General features: G+C 36.9%; 1 protein-coding gene across 4 annotated transcripts; it reads right to left on the bottom strand.

Annotated features, from left to right (window-relative positions):
• Window positions 1-6,931: 6,931 nt before the first annotated feature.
• On the bottom strand, window positions 6,932-22,640 carry LOC308640521 (uncharacterized protein). Of its 4 annotated transcripts, XR_014020293.1 has the most exons (4): window positions 22,549-22,640; window positions 22,309-22,369; window positions 18,339-18,398; window positions 6,932-7,166 (listed from the first exon to the last, which is right to left on the bottom strand). XR_014020293.1 is itself a non-coding variant. In XM_081312397.1 (2 exons), the coding sequence occupies exons 1-2, from the start codon at window positions 20,384-20,386 to the stop codon at window positions 18,389-18,391; spliced, it is 1,119 nt and encodes a 372-aa protein (XP_081168523.1). In that variant the 5' UTR covers window positions 20,387-20,392; the 3' UTR covers window positions 18,182-18,388. The 4 variants fall into 4 exon arrangements, 1 of the variants encoding a protein (XP_081168523.1); XR_014020294.1 differs by lacking the exons at window positions 22,309-22,369; window positions 22,549-22,640 and adding an exon at window positions 19,278-20,392; XR_014020295.1 differs by lacking the exons at window positions 6,932-7,166; window positions 22,309-22,369; window positions 22,549-22,640 and adding exons at window positions 18,027-18,168; window positions 19,278-20,392.
• Between the last annotated feature and the right edge of the window lie 1,715 nt (window positions 22,641-24,355).

Here is a 24,355-nt window from a genome sequence, read left to right as displayed (position 1 = left end):
CAGAATAAATATGGATTGACTAATTTGCAAAATGAATTAAAGCCCAAATGAAAGCTTAAATTTCTGCTCATTCTGCAGAAGTATATGCTGTCTGTATTATCTCTGTATAAACATGGCTATAGAAACCTGCTTTTCCTGAACTCGACCCATCAGCAAATACTGTTAGATCTCCAACTATTGGTTAAGTACATACAATTTTGGGAAAAATAAATGTAGTCACAAGAGTAAACTGAATAATTTTCTCATGAAGGTAATGGCTTTCCATTTGACCAGGGAAATTAGCAAAAGCTATCTGCCAAGTATTAGAAGATTGCCAAAGCCAATCATGCTCTTGAGTAGAAAAAGGGCCAACATTAATATTAGGCTATGACCCAACTCTCTGCAAAACTCGTGTTCTTCCTTTAGTAACTAACTGAGCAATAAAGCCATGGTATGGAGTTGATGACTTTTGAGGAGAATAAGGTAGGCAAGGCCACTCAATAATTCCCAATTATTGCCATATTGCTCCTGTAGGAGTATGAACAGTGGGAAATGGAAATCAATATATAGGCTCTTGTGGATTAATTCTAGTAAGCTGTGCAGTAATCCTTGCAGATTCAACTTTTGTTATGGCAATCCTTTCTTCTGCCAAAGTTGATGAGAAGGAAGAGAAGGATCTCCCTGTGCAATCTGAAACAAAGGACACAAATCTGCAGTGGCTAGTTTTAAACTAGGTCATAGCCAATGAATATCACCTAGTAACTTTTAGAGATCATGTGCCTTGGGCAATTTAATGTACCTTGGGGAGCTGCAATACTTCCCAAGTTTAAATCTAAATCTCCAGGACTATATAGAATATTCTGCCCGAAAGAATAGAGTACACATTTTACTCCAGTGTGTAGGAAACATTGTGCAGGACTTCCCATTTTAAATCCATAAAAATGTCAATAAATTTAAAAGCACTGAAATTAGGACAAGTATCTTTTATAACTACAATGAAATTAAGTTAAAAAACATAAAATTTTAAAATTTGCTAACATGTAGCAATTAGACAGTGTATTTTTAGGAAGAAGAAAAAGTATAAACAAGAAAATAGTTTAGGTGGATAAATAGACGACCCCCAAGTAATTCACAGGTGGCTCCTTGAAATTCAGTGAGGCCCTACCTCAAAATACAACATAAAAATGGCTGGGGATAGGTCTCAGTGGTAAAGTGCTCCTGGATAAAACCCCCAGTACAAGTAAAAACAAATAAAAAGCAACGAAGAAAACAGCTGGAGGGCTATGCACATGTCAGACAAAATCAGCTGTAACAGAAATTGTTAGATAGAGGCAAGAACATGATATATACTCGTAATTACATATATTAAATTATATATTAAATACATATGCACATTTATGATAAAAATTAAAATATATAATACATATCAATAAAGGGGGCAATCTCACAAACTAAGTTATAAATGTATACATGTCAAAAAAACAATGCTCCAAAATATGTGAGGTGAAAACTATCAGGATTAAAGGAAGAAAAATTTCTCCAAAAACGGGTGGATAATTTGTGATATCCCATTTTCAAGAATGAATGAAATGTCTAGCAGAAAGTTCATGTAAAACAAAACAAAATGACTTGAACAACAGTATAACTCTTCTAGGTCTAGAGGACTATATAGAATATTCTGCCCCGAAGAGTAGAATACACATTTTACTCCAGTGTATAGGAAACATTATGCAGAACTTGCCATTTTAAAGCCATAAAAATGTCAATGAATTTTAAAGCACTGAAATTAGGACAAGTATCTTTTGTAACTACAATGAACTAAAGTTAATAAAATGTAGCAATTAGTGAACTCTTTAGGAAGAAGAAAAAGAAAAAAATAGAAACTCGTTTAAATGGATAATAATGAAAATCAAACATGAAAATGAAAGCAACCATGCCAAAACTGATGAGATGCAGCTAAAGTAGCCCTCAGAAGAAAATTCATAACCACAAAGGCCTACATTATAAAAGAAAAACTGCCCAAACAAATACCTAAATTTACACAGTACTAGACAAAGAGAAGCAAGCTGTAATCAAATTGCACAGAGGATAAATTTTAATAAAGAATAGAACAAGCATAAAACAAATAGACAAAAGAATTAAGAAAACAAACTTGATTGTTCAAAAGATTTACAAAATTGATTGTTCAACTAACCAAGCAAAAAGAGAGAGAGTACTCAAGTTAATAAATATCAAAAAAAGTGAGACCACAAAAACAGACTCCACAAAAAAATTAGAAAAATTTAAGGGCATATTATGAACAACTGAATGTGAACAAATTTTTACATAACATCCATCAAAACTGACTTAGTCATAGAAAATCTCAAAAGACTTAATAAGAGATTGAATCAGTAAAAAAAAAAAAAATAGTAACATCCATATAAGAGCTGGGCATGGTTGGTGTACACCTGTATCCCAGTGACTTGGGAGGCTGAGGCAGGAAGATCGTGAGTTCAAAGCCAGCTTCAGCAAAAGCAAGGTGCTGAGCAACTCAGTGAGACCTGTCTCTAAATAAAATACAAAATAGGGCTGGGGATGTGGCTCGGGGGTCAAGGGCCCAGGAGTTCAATCCCTGGTACCCAACAACAACAAAATTCCATAATAGAAATGTGAAGTGAAACTATCAATCTATATCTGACTCTAAAAACAGATAGATAGCTTTGTGTGAATTAAATCCTAAGGTCTCTATGAAAGAATGATTTAAATAAAAAAGTTCAGCATTTGTGCAGGATATAGCACCAATCAATACAATTTTTGTAGCTGAACAATAAATATTAAAAGCAAAATTACTTTTAAAAATTCCATTTATGGTAGTATTGAATATTAAATACATAGCAAAAAATTAACAAATATCTCTTGTAAGCAGAAAATACTATAGAAAATGTTTAAAAGAATAAATAGGCATTGACTATTTATTGATAAGATTAATGTTGCTGAAATGGTAAAATGCAAATTGATTTACATATCAATGTAAATCTTACCAAAATTCCCACATGCCATTTTTGAAAAAGATGTAATAATAAGCCTAAAGTGAATATGGAAGTTCAGTCAACCTCAAATACCAAATACGGTTTGTTTGTTTGTTTTCAATAAAAATATAAAGAACAAAACTGGGAGACTCATACACCCCAATTTTAAAGCTCATTATAAATTTTCAGTACTCAAAGAAACTGGACCCCTATTCCTCACCCTGTTCAAAATCAATTCAAAAGTGGTAAAAGACCTGACTGTGAAACTACAAAATAAACAAGGGAAAGAAATTTAAGACTCTTGTAAGGACAACAAATGTTTTGGACAGAATTTTGAAATCACAAAAAGTAAAAATTAAAAATTCCATTAAACTAAAAAGTTGATGAACAGCAAAGAAAAAAAGGGGGGAGGGAATCCTTATAAAATGGGAGAAAATCTTTGCCCAGTATGTATTTGATACAATCTTCATATTTAGAATATGTAAAGAACAAAAAAAAAATCATAACACCAAACAAACAATCAAAAACTAAGTAATGCCATTCAAGTGGGCAAACGAAGTAGACAGTTTTTCAAAAGAAACAAAAAGTTCCAGCAAACATGAAGAAAAATATTCAATATAAGTAGCCTTCAGGAAAATGCAAATAAAAAATACAATGAGGAAGACTGGAGAAATAACTCAGTAGGTAGAGTGCTTGCCTTGCATGTGCAAGGCCCTGGGTTCAGTCCCCAGCACCACAAGAAAAAAAAAATACATGAGGTATCATCACATCCCAGTAAGAATGGATAAATTAGAAAAGTGACAAACACGATGTGGATGTAGAAAAAAATCAACAGTTAGGCACAGGTGTGTGCAGTAAATTGGGTAGCTGATATGAAAAACTGTGCATATTACTCAAAAAATTAACAATAGCTGGGATCATGGCACATGACTAATCCCATATATTTAAGAAGCTAAAGAAGAAGGATTACAAGTTTAAGGCCAGCGTGTATAAGTTCAAGTTCAAACAGTGCAAAACCCTGTCTCCAATAAAAAAGAAATATGCTGGAGGCCAGGAATGGTGATAAATGCCTGTAAAGTAGGCAACTTGGGAGACCACAGGAGGAGGATCCTGAATTTGCTGTGAGGATAGGAAACTTAATGTAATGCTCCCTCAAAATAAATAAATAAATAATAATAATAATAATAATAATAATAATAATAATAATAATAATAAAATAAGGCACTGTGATGTAGTCTAATTGTCAAATGTTTGCCAAGCACATGAGGCTTTGGTTAAGTCTTTTGTATCTCAACCAAATAATACTAAAATAGAATTACCTTGTGATTCAGGTATCCCACTTGGGAGTATGAAATGAACAAGAATGAAACCTTCATCTGATACCTGGATGCCCATGTTTATTGAGGCACATCCCAATTGAAAAGATATAGAATCACCTAGGAATTGTGTGGCAGATGGATAAAGAAAATATGGCATATATGTATGCATACATCCATAAAAATCAAATCCTGCCACCTGCAACCAATTGTATGAAATTGGAGGGTAGAGTGGTAAAATGAAACAAAACCAGACACATAAATACAAACACTGCATGCTGTCCCTCGTGTGGGGGAGGCTAAACCTGAATTTAGGTTGGTGATTTTTAAAGGTTAAAGAGTGAAGGTGGGAAATGAGAAAGGGATTTCATCAGTGGATGTGGCATATGTGTTAAAATTCCATTCAGAGACCCTTTATTGTGTATATATAGTACATCTTCATCAAAGCTATTTTGAAAATGTTACTGTAATCAGTACTGAGTCACACTTACAAAATTATTAAATGGAATAATATTCCAGGCATGGTTGTGGATGCCTGTAGTACCAGCAACTCAGGGGACTGAGGAAGGAGAATTGACAATTTGAGGTCACCCTTGGGAATATAGCAAGATATTGTCTCAAAACCAAAGAAATAATGAACTGGGGATAAATCTCAGTGGTAGAGTGTTTCTAGATTCAAGTTCATTACTGCAAAAAGAAATAAGTAAATGGAATATAATTTAGAAATAGATCCTTATATTTATGGAACATGATCTCAAACACTATCTCACACTTTACACAATTAATTTTAAATGGAAGGGGCTGGGGATGTGGCTCAAGCGATAGCACGCTCGCCTAGCATGCGTGCAGCCCGGGTTCGATCCTCAGCACCACATACAAACTAAGATGTTGTGTGTGCCAAATACTAAAAAAAAAAATTAAAATTTTTAATGGAAGAAAAGTGTAAATATGAGAATTGGGACTACAAGATTCTTGGGGAAAACATGTAAAAATCTCATAACCCTGCATTGAACAATGGATTCTTAGAAAAGACAAATTTTCTTTGTTTCTTTTTGGTACCAGGGATTGAACACAGGGGAGCTTAACTACTGAGCAACATTCCCAGCCCTTTTAAAAATGTTACTTAGAGACCAATTGCTAAGTCTGGCTTTGAACATGTGATCCTCCTGACTCAGCCTCCCAAACTGCTAGGATTATAGGCATGTGCCAAAAGATACTGCTTCAAATGCCACATATTTAGAAAGTATCTACAGGATTTTAGATATGAGGTTTATGATGTGGCATAATAAATTTTGTGAAGGGTAAAGAAAAAAATATTTATAATTTAGCCAATATGTTTTTTTTTAAACTATAGACTTCATCTAGACTTCCATATATACTATTTGAAATTTCACTGTCTCCAGTGGGGACTTCTATCTGAAAAACTCCAACCACATTTACCTTGTATAAGTCAAAACTGGACATCCATTTTTCTTAATCTATACACTTAAATAAAATTGAAATTTCTCAAGAGTAAAGATTACTTCTCTGGAGCCAAAAGATCAATAGCATTGTGTGGAATCATATTAGCTGAAGGGCTGTAAAAGAAATATTAACTAATTAACTTCTGACCCAAAATAACATCTGTATACTTGTCGCTTCTTCATGTAGTCATGAATGCATTGTTGAGTCACAAAAAAGAGAAATATAATAATTTTGTGGGCATATTTTTAGCAAGTTATGAATTATCATGAAAATGGTTCTCATTTTCACTGAACACACAGAAGTATCAACAGAGGCAAGATTAAGCCTATTACATTCAGAAATATCTTTGTTCCTTTAATAATTATTTGTTGGTACAGAAAATTGAACTCTGGGGTGCTTTACCCCTGAGCTACATCTCCAGTGCCTTTGTTGATTTTTAAATTTTACTTTTATTATTACTGAATTTCAGTTACACGTAACATTAAGTTTTATTTTGACATGAAATCATACCACTTTTAAACGGGGATTATTCTATCTGAGTGGCGTGATTAAAATAAATACAAATATTATATAGCCATAACCACATCCAAAGTAATGAAAATTTCCTCAACTGTTTTTATGACTTTTATGCTTCTAGCTATTACACAAAGGACTTTGATCCTTTTTTTAATTTTATTTTTGTACATGATGTGAGGTACATATCCAAATACATTTTTTCTTCTTGTGGATATCTAGTCATCTCAGGGGCATTTTTGCTTTAGCTTTCACTCTTGAAAAATATAAGCACTGTGTGTGTGTTTGTGTGTATGTGTGTGTGCTTGTGTGTGTATGTAATCCATCTGAACACCAGTTACAAATTGCTGCCCATGCAGGTCAGGAAAATTGCTGCCCCTGACCTGCAAAGTCAGCTGAACTTAAGGGCAGTCCTGTGAATTTCCAGGGACACCAAATAAAACATAGACACACTTTACCTTTACACAAACTTCAGGACTTCTTCTCTGCTCTTGGTCTCAGGCTCCCCAAAAGGAAGGGCAAGAGAAAATCATGAGAGGCTGGTGAGAAAGTGACCACATTCATAAGAGAGCTTTTATTGGAGGACACATGTTCTTAGAAAATTCTATTCAAAAAAGGTCAGAGGGGGCAGGGTTACATGGGACACATGAGGGTAAGTCAACCCTCATGAATAATGCCTACATCTGAAGACCCATCTCTCTATCTAAGCTGGGACAACACCCAAGTCACCACAAATGTAGTGACTGGTCAGAGCCTCCTGCTTCAGGACTGGAAGGCATGGGTCATTCAGAAGGGCTTCCCACATATCCGTCCTTCTTTCTTTGAAAAAGCAGGTGATGGGTCATTATTTTGAGTTCCTGAATTCTTCTTCTAGGGGCACAACATCCTACAATTACAACACAAGAGAGAATAAGTAGCAATGAGAACAATACAAGGATATACCATGCAGAGTGTTTAAGAATGTTTCCAGGGTTAAAGCTGTTTAATTCTTTAAGTATTTGATCAGCTAAAGAAGTAGGATCTGAAAAATGAATCTTACATTTTTGTATCTTGAATCTGATGATGCAGCTCCAAAAGATCCAAGCATTGTTCTGCCAAATATCCAACAAATGGTTTTGAAGCTTCTTCCAATACCATTAAGAAGAATTGCATTTGGCAGCAGTATCACACACTTACTTATAGCATGACATTTAGGACTTTCCTTGAATTTCAAAGTGGAAAGTTCATTATTTATATTCATGACAGCAGTCTCTAACGCATTTAGCTTGGTCGCATTCCTTTCATCAACATTTATTTGATTGTGAAGAGCCTTGGAAGTATTCTGAGCCAAATAATTAAGAAAATTTGCATGTTGAATATTTGAGATATGGCCACCAAAGCTGTCACCATGGAAGCAATTAAAGAAACCAAGGGAACAACTCTCACTATTATGAGTCCAAGAGCACACTTAGGTCTCGCTAGCTGGACGTGTATTTGTTGTAAGACTTGAAAAGCAGCATCAGCCTACCATGGCTCTGAAATATTTCCTGGTAATAAGACAAAAGAGGGCTGATGGAGCATCATCGTTCCTTTTTCTCTATTATTTCTGGTGATACAATTAGTTAAATTACATTTATCATATGTTACAAGATAACTATCATCTTCCCTTTTAACTTTTACATTTCCTGTAATTAAAACATAAGGAGATTGAACACAGGCCCATAAGCTGTAGCAAGAACCTTCCTGTTACAGTTCTTGCCTACAAAGTCTGGTAAAGCTTTGTCAGTAAAATGTAAGAATTCTGAGGCAGCAATTAAGCACCAAACATCTTTCTGAATGCCACCTTCCCTGAAGGTAAGGATGCTACTAACAAATCCTCCAGGATTCACGGCATTACCCTTGCATAACTGCCTTTTGTCAATTTTAGGAGACCAGTCAAAAATATACCCACCATTTCTACACACCTTATGCTGTACTTGAAAAGTACAAATAAAATTTAAAGTTTCTAGTATTAATGATAAAAATGAAAAAGAGATGGAGGGTGTCAGATCTCTACACTCTGGAGTATAAGCAATTAAAAACAGACTTATGTGCAATTTTGCCTTGAGCATAGTGGTAAGATTATGATGTCTACCCCCCCCCTCACTGGTATGGGGTACTATGAGAATATGAGCACAAATCACAGATTTTATATATATTTCAATACAGCCCATCAACAAACTCAACATTAAATTTAAAAGAAAAAAAAATTAAATCTCCATTGTTTAGGTCAAGCCCTAGGTTCCAGAGATCCAGGGATCCTGAAGGATGAGTGGCTTAGGTGAATGAAGTGAAGACAGGATTATAGTTGCAAGTTATGAGCAGCCTTCAGAAGTACCCACTGCCCCTAGAGGGGCCTTTATTTTTAAACATTTTTTACAAGTGTTTTTTCATGTAGTTCATGGATATCTTCAAAGCTCAAAATTTCTTTGATTTACATAATTTTTAAGAGTTACAATATTTTCATATATATATATTAATTACATAAGATATTGAGTGCATTGCCAATCACGATTGGCAATCACGATTAAGCTTTTACATTTTCACCTCAATCAATAAGTGCTAGACTACACAACTCGACTACATGTATCTTGACCTATTATTAACTTTTAACTTTAAAGCACATGTATAATTATATCATTAACCTTTAACTTTAAAGCATACCTATGATTATTGGTAAGGTTTCTTACTTGTAAAGTCCCAATAAAACACTTAAAGTAGTTAAAGCCTATTACTTAAAAGCACTTTTCTGAAGTGCTTCTAAAATGTATGTATATTAATTTTGTATTATTCTATTTTTAATTCCAAAGGTAATTTTCTTTTTCATATGACCTATTTAACTGCTTTCTTTAAGAGTTTCTTTGATAATTTTCCAAAATACAACTATTTTTATTTTTTTTTAATCTTTAACAAAAGAGCAGGCTCTTCAACACAGCCCACTTACCATTAATATTAACAATGTGTTTCCCATTTTTATCATGAATTCCTGTGTAAGGCAAAGGAGGGCCTGTTAGTGGGGGGAAATGTATGTTGCACAGATTGTAGATTTAGAATGTGGGGCTTAGTGCAAATTGTTAAGTTTTTCTCAAGAATCTTGAGATTTGTAATATTTTCTTCATAAATTTTTGAGGAATAACGCTACTGTTTATGTCCTGACAGATATTAAAACACATCTCCAGGCATGTCTTAAGTGTATCTTCAGTCTCAGTTTGGGAATTTTTCTGCCATTTCCATCAACATGTACTTTTATTATTGATTGATGTATACCCTATTATCCATATCATGAGTATCATAAACAATACATTTAACCTTCCCCATGGTTTCAGTTTCGAAATGGTGTAGCTCTGCCATGGCATCCCCCATGCTGAGACCCTTTCAGACAGAGGGTGCAAAAACAACTTAACCACATTATCTATAAGACACCAGATATTTTCCATATGACTTCTGTGGAACTTGTGATTGAATCTTGAGTTCCAGCCTATGGTGGGTCAATTAATTGTCACTGGATAACAAGTCATTCTAGAACTTATTGGCTCACTTGACCCCTGAGCCAAATCCCCAGCAGTATTTTGTATTTTATTTAAAGAAAGAGGTTTCACTGATTTGCTTAGCACTTCTCCCTTGCTGAAGCTGGCATGGAACTCATGATCCTTCTGCTTCAGCCTTCCAGGACCCTGGGATTACAGCAGTGCAGCATTGCACTCAGCTCTGTTCACAATTTTAATGCCAGCATTCCCTCTTTGCCTTATCAACTATTTTTATGCTATATTTCAAATGGATGCAGTATTTCTAATTTTTCCTCCAAGAACTGTATGACAGTTTATAGATTTTGCTTTCTCTTAGAGAGCATTTCACATGAGAAGAAAGCAGACACAATGAGTTTATTAGAAGTGATATGAAGGAAGAAAAAGATGACACTTTAAAGAGAGAGAATGTGTCCTCTCTGTAAAGAGAAAAGCATGGCTCTCTTTCTCTCCAATTTTATTAGAGATCCAAAAAAAGGTTCTAAAGAATCCTGCCCAGGTACACTTCTTGACTTTGGACTGACAACAGGATAATATCAAACTCTCAAGTATCCAGGGCTATGAAAACTTTAGGTTAACTAGCCTCATGTTCATGATTTATAATTGAATTCTTAATCAAAAACTCTTGCAGATTTTATGGTTAGTAGGAATTATCTTTATTTCCCTGAGTTCCAGAATCTGGTCTTTAACAAGATCACGAAAGTCTCCCCTTTAGTGTAACTTGCATTCCTCTTACAAACATTATTTTGAAACAGCATTTCTCCTGCAGATAATAGATTGTTAAAGAATGTAACACATCTTGTAGAGTTAATCCAAAAAGGGTGCAAGTAAATTGCTTCTTGGAAAATAAAGCATAGGGTCAATGTGTTGAGACTATTTATTTATTTATTATGCTGTGTGTTGAAATCAGAGCTAGTTGACCACTGAGCTACATCACCCGCTCCTTTTTTATATTTTATTTACAGACAAGATTTCATTGATTTGCTTAGTGGCTGGCTGATATGTTGCTGAGACTGGCTCTAAATTCATGATTCTCCTGTCTCACCCTCCCAAGTTGCTTGGAATACAGGTATGTGGCACCATGAACAACCTACCATTTACCTTAAAGGCACTTCAGTTCTTTACCAGGTTCTGTGAAAAATACTACAATGAAAATATAGTCTTTTCTATGATCTAATGACTCCAATTTTTTTTAGATACATACCCAGAATTACTACTACTGAATCATATGACATTTTTATTTTAACTTATTGAAGAACCTTCATACCATTTTCAAAAATAGCTTTATTCAATTTATATTCTCACCAGCATTTTTACAAGTGAATCTTTATATCCATGCTCATATGCTCTGGATTACCTACTATCTTTCAGATTTTTATTTTTTACTTCTAAATATCTTACTTATTTACTTACTAGTCATATAGACAAATAACTTTTATTTTATTTATTTGTTTTTATGTGGTTCTGATGCTTGAACACAGTGCCTCCCATGTGCTAGGAAAGCACTCTATAACTGAGCCAGAACCCCAGCGCCTATCTTTCAGATTTTTATCATAGGCATTCTGACAAGACTGCTTAGGGTGAAGGAAAGTTTTCATTTGACTGATGCATTAAATATCTGAGGCAAGTGTGTTATATTCCAGGCTGTCAAGTAGCTAGAAGAAGAGTGTACTGTATTTTTTGTGGTGAAACAGGAATCTGCGATTTCTAACATATTTTTTAACACTAGTGCTGCAAATTTTAGTTTTTGGAAGTAGTTACAAACAATGCAAATCCAACTATTTGTAATGTATGAATATTTGCACATGCTCAGTCTCTGTTGCTTATAGAAATTGGATGTTTAGGATATACTCCCTGGAACGGAAGTCACTAATTTTAGATGCTCAGTACATGGAGAAAATACTTCTGAAAACAAGTAGAAGGCCTGGAATTATTACTGGGGTGAACAAGGGTAGGTCAGGGCTCAGAAAGTGCTCAAATATGATTGAGTCTATCAGTAGTTTGTTTAATTTTCCACTTTGGTACCTATAATTGAGTTGAGAGAGAAGCAATTCTTCCAGCAACAGAAGTTAGCAAAGCCACTGGAACTTAGGCCTAGTGCAGATGACTAGAAACTTTCTCTAGAAACTTCCAGAGGACTGGGAGCAAAAAGTAACAATTAGCATTTTGAAAATCATTCTCAGAAAACACCATAAATAGTAGCAGAAATATCTGAGGGGTTCACAATTCGGAATTCATTTTTTAATTTGTTGATCATTTTATTATGGAGTCACTAGAGTTCCTTTTATAGTCTGAATAGTATGAAATAATTAAATATGTAATGTAAAATATTTTCTCCTACTCAGCAACTTGTTTTAAAAAATATTTTCACATGTCTGACCTTCTCAGTAGCCACATGAATGTTTATAGCAGCACAATTTGCAATAGCTAGACTATGGACCAACCTAGGTGGTTCTCGAAAGATGAATGGATAAAGAAAATGTGGTATATATAATCAATGGAATATTAGTCAGGTTGAAAGTAGGCTAAAATTATGGCATTTTCTAGTAAATGGTTGGAGTTGGAGAATATCATGCTAAGTGAAATAAGCCAGTCTCGCAAAATCAAAGACAAATGTTTTCTCTATTATGCTGATGCTAATTCAGGAGGGAGGGGGCACTGGGGCAGAATCGCTTTACCTTACATTAGGTTGGGGGAAGTGATGGGAGGGAGGGGAGAGGGATGTGGGAATAGGAAAGATAGTAGTAGATTGAAACAGGCATCATTACTGTATGTATATATTTGACTACATGACTAATATGATTATGCAACATGGACACTCAGAAAAATGAGAAATGAGAAAATAGGGAAGACAAATCAGAAGGCAGGATGGATCCACACAATTCCAACAAGTTTCCCATAATCCCTACCCTCATTACCAAGTACTTAGGGTCTGTGTGATATTGGTCCATCTGTGAAAATTTGAAAAAAAAAAATATTTTTTTTCTTATGATCTGGAGACTTAGAAATGGACTTGCAAATTTCTACCAGGCCTGGTAGAATGGGTTGGAAACAGTAGTCACATTCTATAGAATTCCAAAGTCGTTACTTTAATTGAACCACTTCAGCTGAGTTCCCAGCAAATGTGACTGCCATTGGGGTAACGGTTCAGAGACCACATTGCTCCAGTTTTAGATGACTGTGAGGTCAGCCTGGGCAACCGAGTCCACCACTATCTAAAGAAAGAAAAAAGAGTGGGGGGGCTTGGTGAGGGTGTAGCTCAGTGGTAAAGCAGCCTTGGGTTCAATCCCCTGTGGAGACCAGTGACAGTGATTGGGAGACAAGTGTCTGAGATAGAGGTTTCTAATGATGTAATGGCAGTGGCATGCTTGGTGACTGGAAAAGTTTCTATGTGAATGTATAGGATGCCTGGTTGCTATGGCAATGCTCTCCATGGGGGAGACTCTGTTGTGGGAGACTTTTCAGCTTTGACCTTATTCTCAGGCACAAAGTTCCTTGCTAAGTCAACCGCATGGTTCACCAGTTCCACTGTTTTAAAGGAAGCTTTAAAATAATTTTAAAGGATGGACTTTTTGAGACCTGCAGGGTGCTCTTAACATTGCACATTCCAACTATACATTGTAACTGAGGAAATAGCTGCATACTGTTGCTAACTGTGTAACTTTCATAAATACAAAGAATAATGCTTGCATAGTCTTTAATATGATCAATGAAAGATACACAATAAAGATTGCTGGTGTAATTCTTTTTTTTAGAGAGATAATTTTTAATATTTGTTCATTTATATTTTTAGTTTTTGGTGGACACAACATCTTGTATTTTATATATATGTGATGCTGAGGACAAAACCTAGTGCCCCACGCATGCCAGGTGAGCATGCTACCACTTGAGCCACATCCTCAGCCCCCCATGGTTTAATTCTTTAGACCTGCTGCTCCATCATAGAGCAGTGATCCACCCAATCCCAGATGTTGTATCTTCTGCGTATGTGACTCTTTATTTCTTCCAATGTCCCATCAAACATTGCCAGAACCTGCTAGTTTGGCCACATTTTTCGTAGCAATCCCCAGTAGCAAAAATAAATAAATAAACACCATCAATCTCTAATTAAATCACTTCATATGCTTTTTGATATGTTAAAACAAGGTATATAGAAACTAAAAATTCCTATAAAATCTGATGTGCTCCTCAGAATATTTAATAGTCTAACAGTATCTAATTCATTAAATATGGAAAAATCAGAGTTCTATCTGGGCATCCTGAAATGTTTAAACACAGTCACTGATAATCACAGAGGAAAAAATAAAATACCCACCACAGAAACACAGATATTCTCTATCTCAACATTTGCCTTGGGTAGATTACTGCTACTTTGATGATCTGGTCCTGTCTGTAAGTATCAATACCCAATACCAAATATAATGAAAATTACTAATCCTATCAAATCAACAACTGGTATATATTTTGGCCTGAGATTTGGCTAATATTTTCTGTTTTCTCTATTTCAATAGCATTCTAATGCAAATTGTCCTTATCACTTACAGGACCAAATAAATTTTCAAACTACTCATCAGCTTTTCACAAATGACCTGAGCAGAGACTCACAGCATCACATTTTTTTACAGGAGCACATCATAAATTGCTGACATCCTCCTCCAAGGTTGCTTGACACACTCCTTAAAGACAAGAAAATCTGACACCTTTTAGACTGCCCTGGACCAGGTGGTAATGTGTTCTTCACTTATCAGTTTCACTTGAGCTCCCCAATGACATCATCTATAAATCAGAGACCTCCATATGGAATTCTTCCACCAAAAGGCTCTGAAAAGACAGGCACGTTTAGCACCTTCATAGACTCCTGCACAATAAAAGCTTTCACAAACTCTTTATGATAAGGACATTATGGCCACTTGTGATGACTACCAATTACTGAGGGTTCTCAGAGCAGGAAGCTTCTCCTCATGGACCTTGCTATATTATTATTTTTTAAAATGATACAATTAATTTTTATTGAATTGGTGAATTTTACAGAGTGCCTGAATTAATAAACCATGCCCGAGAATCCAAAGAAGAAAACAATATAATGGACAAGATCATCCACCCATCATAGGGTTTATTAAAACTTGGTTCCCAATGCATTTTTCTTGGGGGTACTGGGAATTGAACTCAGTGGCACTCAACCACTCAGCCACCTCCCAGCCTTCTTTTTTATTTACTATTCGAGTTACTTCTTAGAGACAGTATCACTGAGTTCTTTACTCCTTGTTATACAGGGAGGCCACCTTACAAATCACAACCCTTGGGCTAAGGTTGTGGTTCAGTGGTTGACAATGTGCCTAGCATGTGTGAGGCACTGGGTTTGATACTTAGAAAAAAAATGAAAAGATGGGCTGGGGATGTGACTCAAATAGTAGCATGCTCACCTGGCATGCATGGGGTGCTGGGTTTAATCCTCAGCACCACATTAAAAATAAAATAAAGATGTTGTGTCCACTGAAAACTAAAAAATAAATAAATATTAAAAAATTCTTTCTCTCTTTAAAAAAAGTGATAAAAAAAATCATAATCCTCCTGCCTCAGAATCTTTTTTTTAAGAGAGAGTGAGAGAGGAGAGAGAGTGAGAGAGAGAGAGAGAGAAAAATTTTGTTTAATATTTATTTTTTAGTTCTCGGCGGACACAACATCTTTGTTGGTATGTGGTGCTGAGGATCGAACCCGGACCGCACACACGCCAGGCGAGCACGCTAGTGCTTGAGCCACATCCCCAGCCCTGCCTCAGAATCTTGAGCCACTGGTATTTCAGGTGTATGCCACAGCACCTGGGGATTCTCAAGAATTTTGCGAATTTCAGAGTCTTTCATAAAATTTTAACAATAGTGGAATCTAAGCCTGCTGCAAGTCTTTAAAACTTCTAGTACACTGTACCATTAAATAAACCTCTCCATGTTTATCTCAGTTTGTTTCACATAAGCATCACACTACAAAAGTTTGTGAGAAAATGCATACATGAAGGAAAATATGTGCTTCAAGGTCCAAGAGGTTTCTTGTTATTATGTTTGGCCCCCAAATTATGTCTTTGGTATGACAAAGAATATTTTAATTCTCATTTAATCATTGTACATTCTCACTATTTGCTCAGCTACAAACCCAAATTCATCAGAAGGTAGCCATCCACCTGCCAGCTCACATGACAACACTATTGTCCAAAAGGGACAGGCAGGTCCTGTCAGGAGATTCTGGAGCCCTCCTAAAAGTCTTGATTCCTGCACTGATGTCCTCACCAAGACTGAACTCCTACAAAGAATGCCCACACCCCAGGACAGCTGCATTCACTCCAGTCTCTCACACTGCCCAGGAGCAAGCCTGCAACTACTGCCTTTGAATTTATTACAAAAAAAAGTCCAGACTGCGTCAAGTGCTCACACATCTCTATGCAATATTTCTACTAAATCAAAAATGTAAAACTAGGAAATTGCCACACTGACTCATTAGCTGCAAATAAAGTTTTTGGAAATCTTGGGAAGCATTCAAAACTATTTTTTAAAGAAGTTTTACTGGATGACTTAGGCTGTATTTATCAAAAACAGAAGGGCCACAGTACACTCTTTTGGCCTTCCACTCCAAATGAACACCGAGACACAGCAAAAGGCTGGAACAGAGATAGCAGTGACAATCAACCCATCTTTGGCATGGTGGCAAATTTCAATATTTGGCCACAAGTATGTAAGAAACTCTTACCAATGATCACACAAGATCCATGACACCTGAATAGGTTGTGGGTGAGATTTTGCTCAGGAGTCTTTGAATCCTTAGGACAAGTAACTGAATCCTTTAGCCTGAGCAGAAACAGCCCTCTCCACAGCAAGTACTGCACAATATCACCTGATTGGAGGCTGTAGCTTTATTAGTGATGTAGGACACATGAGGCTAGACACCCAAGGAATGTTCCAGGAGCACATTGATTAGCTGCAGGGTTCTGAGGGGTATCACTTAATATTTTTTGGATCACTGCTTGGAATTTCATTGATCTTCATTTACATCCAGTGGGACAGGGATGGAGGTTTATATTTTTTGTAGGGGTATACAAAAAGGTGTTTTTTTGTTGTTGTTTTGATTAGTTCACAGAAAGTGCTTTGTGTACCAATTGAAAGATTGGTCAGAGGTCTTCCAAGTTTTGCCACAAAAGCAGAAGTCTGTGTTATAACCCACATTGAGATCTTTGCAAAATATTTTCCTGACATTCTGTTGAAAGAAAATTATGGTGAAGGTCTCTTGAGAAGCTTATTTAAGATTATTTTGTGGAGAAGGGAGTGTCGCTCTATTAGGACATCAGACTGGGATGCTCCTTACCAAGCCTTTGGTCATGTAGTGTGTATTAAGAAAACCATCACACAATTTTTTTCCAGGGCTACTGAGGTACTCCAAAACACAGAGAGAAATCAAGCCTGGGTTTTCTGGCATATTCCACCCAAGTATTATTCATGGGGAGAAAACATAAGTTGGATGTAGTTTTTTTTTTTTTTTAAAAATTCACCAGTATAAAAGACCTTTAAGAAGGAAGAGATTAGCTGCAATTGTGGAGGAAACACCTGCAGAGCTACATCTGCTGATGTGGTTATCAGTGGGGTAAACACTCACAGCAGCAGCAAACTCACCACCTGAGCTACAGAGCGTTCAGTGCTGGAATGCCTGCCTAGCATGCACAAGGCAGGATTCATTCCCCAGAACTGGGAAAAGAAAAGAGAAAGCAACTCAAGTATAGGGCAAAATATATTTTGAGAAAGTGCCTCTCTAAACAATATACACAAATGACATTATTTTATAATGTTCTTTAATGTGCCTCCATACAGCACAATACACGAGCCTTAGAACAAGCACAAGTGACAAGAGTGGTGTTCCCAGAGTCATCAACAGATCAATAAGCTATCAAGGAAAAGGAAGAGGCCAGCTGCAGGGTACACAGACACATTCCTATGGTCCCAACTGCCAGCCTCACCCCATCTCAAAAAGTAACAACTAAAAAGACCATGGAGAAACTCAGTGGTAGCGCACTCCGGGGTGAAATCTGAACAAAGAAAGAGAGGAAAGAAGTTCAGAAGAGCCATTTCACCAATCTGTACCAAAGGCTAGAGTGGAGAGGCCTAAACTAACATACTCAATATGTAATGAAACATTAGACACACAAGACTTAAAATACTGGAAAATGGAATCTAACAATAAGAGAGATTTAACCCAGGAAAATGGAATCTAACAATAAGAGAGACTTAACCCAGAAAAACATGTAGCTTTCAAATCTTCATGCTGATGCAATGCTCCTCTCCAACCCAGGGTGCAATTTTGTTACCTCTGAATAGATTAAAAAAAAAGAAAGAAAGAAAAAAAGAAATGAAAGCACACACACCATTTTCACACACCTACAGTGGTTATCCAAAAATAAATAAATAAAATGAAATAAAATAAAATTTTCCTCAAGTGTGAACAAGTTCAAATGGATCTGAAACAAGCAGAGTTCTCACCACATTTCTACATACAGGGCTTTTCTCCAGTGTGATTTCTTAAATGCTGTTCAAAGGGACCTGGAAAGTTGAAAGTGTTACTGCAATTTTTAAAGATAGAAAAAGGATTTTCACAGATGTGAATTCTTTTATGCCTTTGGAGAAAACTCCGAAAGCTGAATACTGCCCCACATGGCTTATCCTCAGCATTTTCTACAGTATGAGTCCTTTCATACAACTGAACAAAACTAGAATGGCTGAACCCTTTATATTTCTTACTTGCATAGGATTTATTCTTTTTATTCAAAAACAATATTCCCAGCCCTTAGGAAAAAATGAGAAAACTAGAAGATTTCCCACATTTCTCACATTCACAGGGCTTCTCTGCATGAGTGTTTTCATATATAAGAAAGGAAATGAAGCTGACAGAATGTTGCAAATCCCCCAAATTCAGAGGATTTGTTTTTCAATGTGAGTGAAATGGCTTTGAAGGCAACAGGGAAAATGGAGTGATTTGTGATATTTTTCACATTTAAAGACTTATTCAGTTGGATGTGGTGGTGTATGCCTTTAATTCCTGAGACTCAAGAGGCTGATTTTGAAGAATCAATGTTGGAGGCTAGCCTCAGCACCTTAGGAAGAGCCTAAGAAACTCAGCAAGTCCCTGTCTCAAAATAAAAAGTAAAAAGGAACTGGAATGTAGCTCAGTGGTAGAGCACCACCAGACTAAATTCCCAGTGGATCGATTGATCGATCTCTCTCTCACAAACACACACACACATACACACACACACACACACACACACACACACACACACACACACTTTCAGCAGTGTGAGCCTCTCTTGTCTTTGAGGATGACATGAAATATTGATTTACCATATTTCACATTCAAAGGGTTTTTCTCCAGTAAACTTCCTACATGTATATGCATGAAACAGTAATAACAGAAGAGTTTACCAATTGTTTTCATGCATACAACTTCTATGCAGTATGTGTTCTTTCACATGTGTGAAGCAGACAAGATGTGGCAAAGGCTTCTCCACGTTGTTGACATTCATTGGGCTTCTCTCCAGTATACATTCTTCCATGTCTGTGAAGGTCACTGGATCTAGCAAAGGCTTTGCCACACTGCTTACATTCTTAGGGCTTCTCTCCAGTATGAGTTTGTTCATGTGAGTGAAGGTAAGAGGACTGAGTGAAGGCTTTGCCACACTGCTTACATTTATAGGACTTCTCTCCAGTATGAGTGTGTTTATGCATCTGAAGGCAAAAGGCAGTAGTGTAGGCTTTTCCACATTGTTGACATTCATAGGGCTTCTCTCCAGTGTGTGTTCTTCCATGTCTGTTACGTTGATAGGATGTAGCAAAGGCTTTTCCACATTGTTTGCATTCATAGGGCTTCTCTCCAGTATGTGTTCTTCCATGCTTATGAAGCTGACGGGATGTAGCAAAGGCTTTGCCACACTGCTTACATACATAGGGCTTCTCTCCAGTATGAGATCTTTCATGTATGTGAAGGTCACCAGTTCTAGCAAAGGCTTTGCCACACTGCTTACATTCATAGGGCTTCTCTCCAGTATGCACTCTTGCATGTATTTGAAGTTCACTGGATCTAGCAAAGGCTTTGCCACACTGCTTACAATCATAGGGCTTCTCTCCAGTATGAGTTTGTTCATGTGAGTGAAGGTGAGAGGACCGAGTAAAGGCTTTCCCACACCACTTACATTCATAGGGCTTCTCTCCAGTATGAGTTCGTTCATGTATCTGAAGGTAAGAGGCAGAAGTAAAGGATTTTCCACATTGTTCACATTCATAGGGCTTTTCTCCGGTATGCATTCTTCCATGTATGTGAAGATGACGGGATGAAGCAAATGTTTTTCCACATTGTTGACATCCAAAGGGTTTCTTTCTAGTATGTGTTCTTCCATGAATCTGAAGGTAACTAGATCTAGCAAAGGCTTTTCCACACTGCTTACATTCATAGGGCTTCTCTCTAGTGTGTGTTCTTCCATGAATCTGAAGGTAACTAGATCTAGCAAAGGCTTTTCCACACTGCTTACATTCATAGGGCTTCTCTCCAGTGTGTGTTCTTCCATGTCCCTTAAGGTGATGGGACATAGCAAAGGCTTTTCCACATTGTTTGCATTCATAAGGCTTCTCTCCAGTATGTGTTCTTCCATGTGCACGAAGCTGAGGGGATGTAGCAAAGGCTTTTCTGCATTGTTTGCATTCATAAGGCTTCTCTCCAGTATGTGTTCTTCCATGTGCATGAAGCTGACGGGATGTAGGAAAGGCTTTTCCACACTGCTTACATACATAGGGCTTCTCTCCAGTATGAGTTCTTCCATGTTTGTGAAGGTCACCAGATCTAGCAAAGGCTTTTCCACATTGCTTACACACATAGGGCTTCTCTCCAGTATGAGTTCTTCCATGTGAGTGAAGGTCACCAGATCTACCAAAGGCTTTTCCACACTGCTTACATTCATAGGGCTTCTCTCCAGTGTGTGTTCTTCCATGTCCTTTAAGCTCATAGGATGTAGCAAAGGCTTTTCCACATTGTTTGCATTCATAGGGCTTCTCTCCAGTATGTATTCTTCCATGTTTATGAAGCTGACGGGATGTAGCAAAGGCTTTGCCACACTGCTTACATTCATAGGGCTTCTCTCCAGTGTGAGTTTTCTGATGTATTCTAAGTAATCTGGGATAAGCAAAATCTTTCCCACATACCTTACATTTGAAATGTGCATTCCCTGTGTGTGTGATCCTGTGCTTTTGAAGGCTTGTGTGTGAAATAATGGTTTGACCATCTTGTTTACATTCGTAGAGTTTCTCTCCAGAATGAGTTCTTTCATGTCTTCTAAATAAAGAGGAGAAATTAAAGGATTTCCCACATACCTCACATTGAAAAGGTTTACCTCCTCTGTGTGTTATCGTGTGTCTTTGAACACCTGGGAGAGAAGAAGAGGCTTCACCACATTGTTGACATTCATAGGGTTGACACCCAGTATGAGTTTCTTCATGTCTTTGAATGTCATTGGAACAACTGATGACTTTCCCACATACTGTACTTTCATATGGTCTATCTCCAGTTTGTAACAACATTTGTGTGTGAACACTTTTGAGAGAAACCAGATATTTCTTGTATTGTTTAAATTCACATGGCTTCTCTTCCCATTCCTCATGCTTATAGTATTTGTGTCCAGAGTGAGATGTGATGTGCCTATAAAGGAATGAAGGACATATGAAATCTTTTGCACACATAATGAAGTCACATGGATTTACTCTATTAAAATTTTTCTTTGTTTGATTAAGAATTGGAATCAATTTGAAGGTTTCCCCACACTATTCTGTGGGGAAAGTTTGAAGTTTACCATAGGACTTCTTTGAAGAAGAAGTGACCAACACATAATTGATACCTAACTCATTCACAGTTTTCTATTTATTTATAGGTCTTTACATTTCTACTAACATCAGGTAAAGGCTAGATTTTCTGACTTGTTAAAGTTGCCTGAAAATAAAGAGATTGAAAGGAAACAATCCTTTGCAACACAGCTTCTCTATGGCTATTATTCACATAGTCATATTCACATATGCAATTTCATAGTACTTTTTGCATGTCAAATACTTTGAAAAGACTGAATACCTGTTACAGATAAGTATATATTTCTGGTAAAAAATATTATAAGAATAAATACATTTCAAATCATGCATACTTCTTTTTTTCATTTTTTAAAGAGAGAGTGAGAGAGGAGAGAGAGTGAGAGAGAGAGAGAATTTTTAATATTTATTTTTTAGTTCTCGGCAGACACAACATCTTTGTTGGTATGTGGTGCTGAGGATAGAACCCGGGCCGCCCGCATGCCAGGTGAGCGCGCTACCACTTGAGCCACATCCCCATCCCTATGCATACTTCTTCGGTTGGTTTGCTTTAAAAATTATATGACAGTTCTCAGATTCCCTCACAAATTCCTCTTGTGAGTACAGTTACCTTAGGTTGCTTCCAGAGTTTTCAATTTGATCTTCAGTGGTCTTGTCTTCCCACTTGTTTCCTAAAATGAGAGAACATAACAATCTTTATGAATATTTAGGAGCTAGAAATGCTTTGCCATATTGTAGGTGCCATTTATGCTTCATAATTCACCAACTGATTTCCTGTTAACGTTCTACATAAATGACCAAAATAAACGTGAGTTCTCTATTTGATTAATTTTAAAACCAACATTATTACCTATAGAAGCCAGGTTTCTGAGGACTTCCAGCATCACATTTCTGTAAAGGTTCTTCTGGGAAGCATCCAGAAAAGCCCACTCCTCCTCGGTGAAGTTCACAGCCACATCCTCAAAGGTCACTGAGATCTAAAATATCCCACAAATGTATAGTGGAGGCCAGGAGAGAATGACAGCATGAGAAATCTGCACTCAACATGCATGATGTTCACGTGATTCCCTGGCCTCCTGATTAATTCCATGATTTGGTCCATCAAATCTTTACTGCACTCAATTTCTTACACCCATTCCAACACTAGAAATTGGCTACTCAGAAGGCAAACATCATATTGATTTATACCCTTCCTTTGGTGAGTTCACAGGAAGACAGGCTCCCAGATCACTCCTAACTTATTTAAGGGTTTCACCTCAATTACATGATCTAGAAATGTCCTGTGTGGTACAGAGATAATATAAGCACTTCTGATAGTACTTATCTTTAGAAAAGAAAGGTGATGAGTAGAAAAATGCAGGAATCATGAAACTAAGCATTTGAGAGAGATTCTGCCAACTACAGTGGCTCCCTATACCTACAAGGTTAATATAGGCAACATGGTATTTACTGATGTCTTGTTTCCTCTGAAAGTCTATTGTTCCATACTTAAAGAAATGCCTAGAACCAGCCCCCACTCCCACCCTCTGGGCATGGGGTCACTAAGGAGATTCCTTCATAGACAACATTTAGACAACATTTCACACAGGTGGTCACAATGTGTTAACTGGAGATTGAGCTCATTCTCTGTGATTACACTAAGAACAACTAGAAGTTTGCAGGTACTTTACTCCAGAACAAATTTAGTCAACTAGCGTACTATTATATGACCAAAACAAACATGAGTTCTCTATTTGATTAATTTAATTTATTTATTAATAAACACAACAATTTGATAATTTCTTGTGGTTACTCTCAAAGAAGAATGGGGTAAGTGGAAAGATGGCGCGTGTCTTAGAAATAACTCTATGACCCAAAAATGTCACCATGGGCTGGAGATGTGGCTCAAGCAGGAGCGCTTGCCTGGCATGCGTGCGGCCCGGGTTCGATCCTCAGAACTACATACAAAGATGTTGTGTCTGCCGAATACTAAAAAATATGTAAAAAAATTCTCTTCTCTCTAAAAAAAAAAAAAAAAGTCACCTTGTCCAAACAACAGCCTTACAAAGTTTCATAACTCTCAAAACAATCTTCTTAATAAACAGCAGGCTCTATTTTTATAAGTCTCACAGCAACAATGAATGTCCAATGATTGTCAAACTCTTCTTAACGGGAGCCGGTTCACTACCATAATGTACAGTCCTGAGACACATGCCAATGTTGTGCTCAAGAACATTTTGATCAAGGTTGGGCCACATATGCAATGGTTGTCTGTGGTGAAAGAGATTCATTGTGCCTGTAGCAATGGTAGTGCAAACAAACCTAAGGCAGAAGCTCTTCCTGTGTGTGGTAAAGCAACAAGTTTGTAGCCCAGAATTCTGAACTATCCCACACAGTCTGCGTGTGAAAGAGGCCACCATTCACATCTGTAAGCATGCTATGATGTCTGCACAGTGATGGAACAGACAAAAAGAAAATGTCCCTGCCACTTACACAGAAGCATACTCAAGGACTGAAACCATACAGAACCACCCCAAACAATGAAGAACCCACAATTACCCTCAGAGACATCAGCCCAACTCTGTTAGGAAAATGATGCAGACAGGAGGGCTTCATGGACCTTCAACCAAACGGGAAGCACACTGAGGTCTCAGGGTCACAGCAACATTCTACAGGAC

This window comes from Spermophilus citellus (genome assembly GCF_964194105.1).
Source record: "Spermophilus citellus genome assembly, contig: SCAFFOLD_187, whole genome shotgun sequence".
In the NCBI taxonomy this organism is placed as follows: domain Eukaryota; kingdom Metazoa; phylum Chordata; class Mammalia; order Rodentia; family Sciuridae; genus Spermophilus; species Spermophilus citellus.
The sequence above is the reverse complement of the archived record's forward strand: the minus strand, read 5'-3'. Positions and strand labels throughout refer to the sequence as shown.

Coding starts and splice junctions, on each gene's coding strand:
- LOC308640521 (XM_081312397.1), bottom strand. CDS start 20,386: ATGAATGTAAGCAGTGTGGAAAAGCCTTTGCTAGATCTAGTTACCTTC.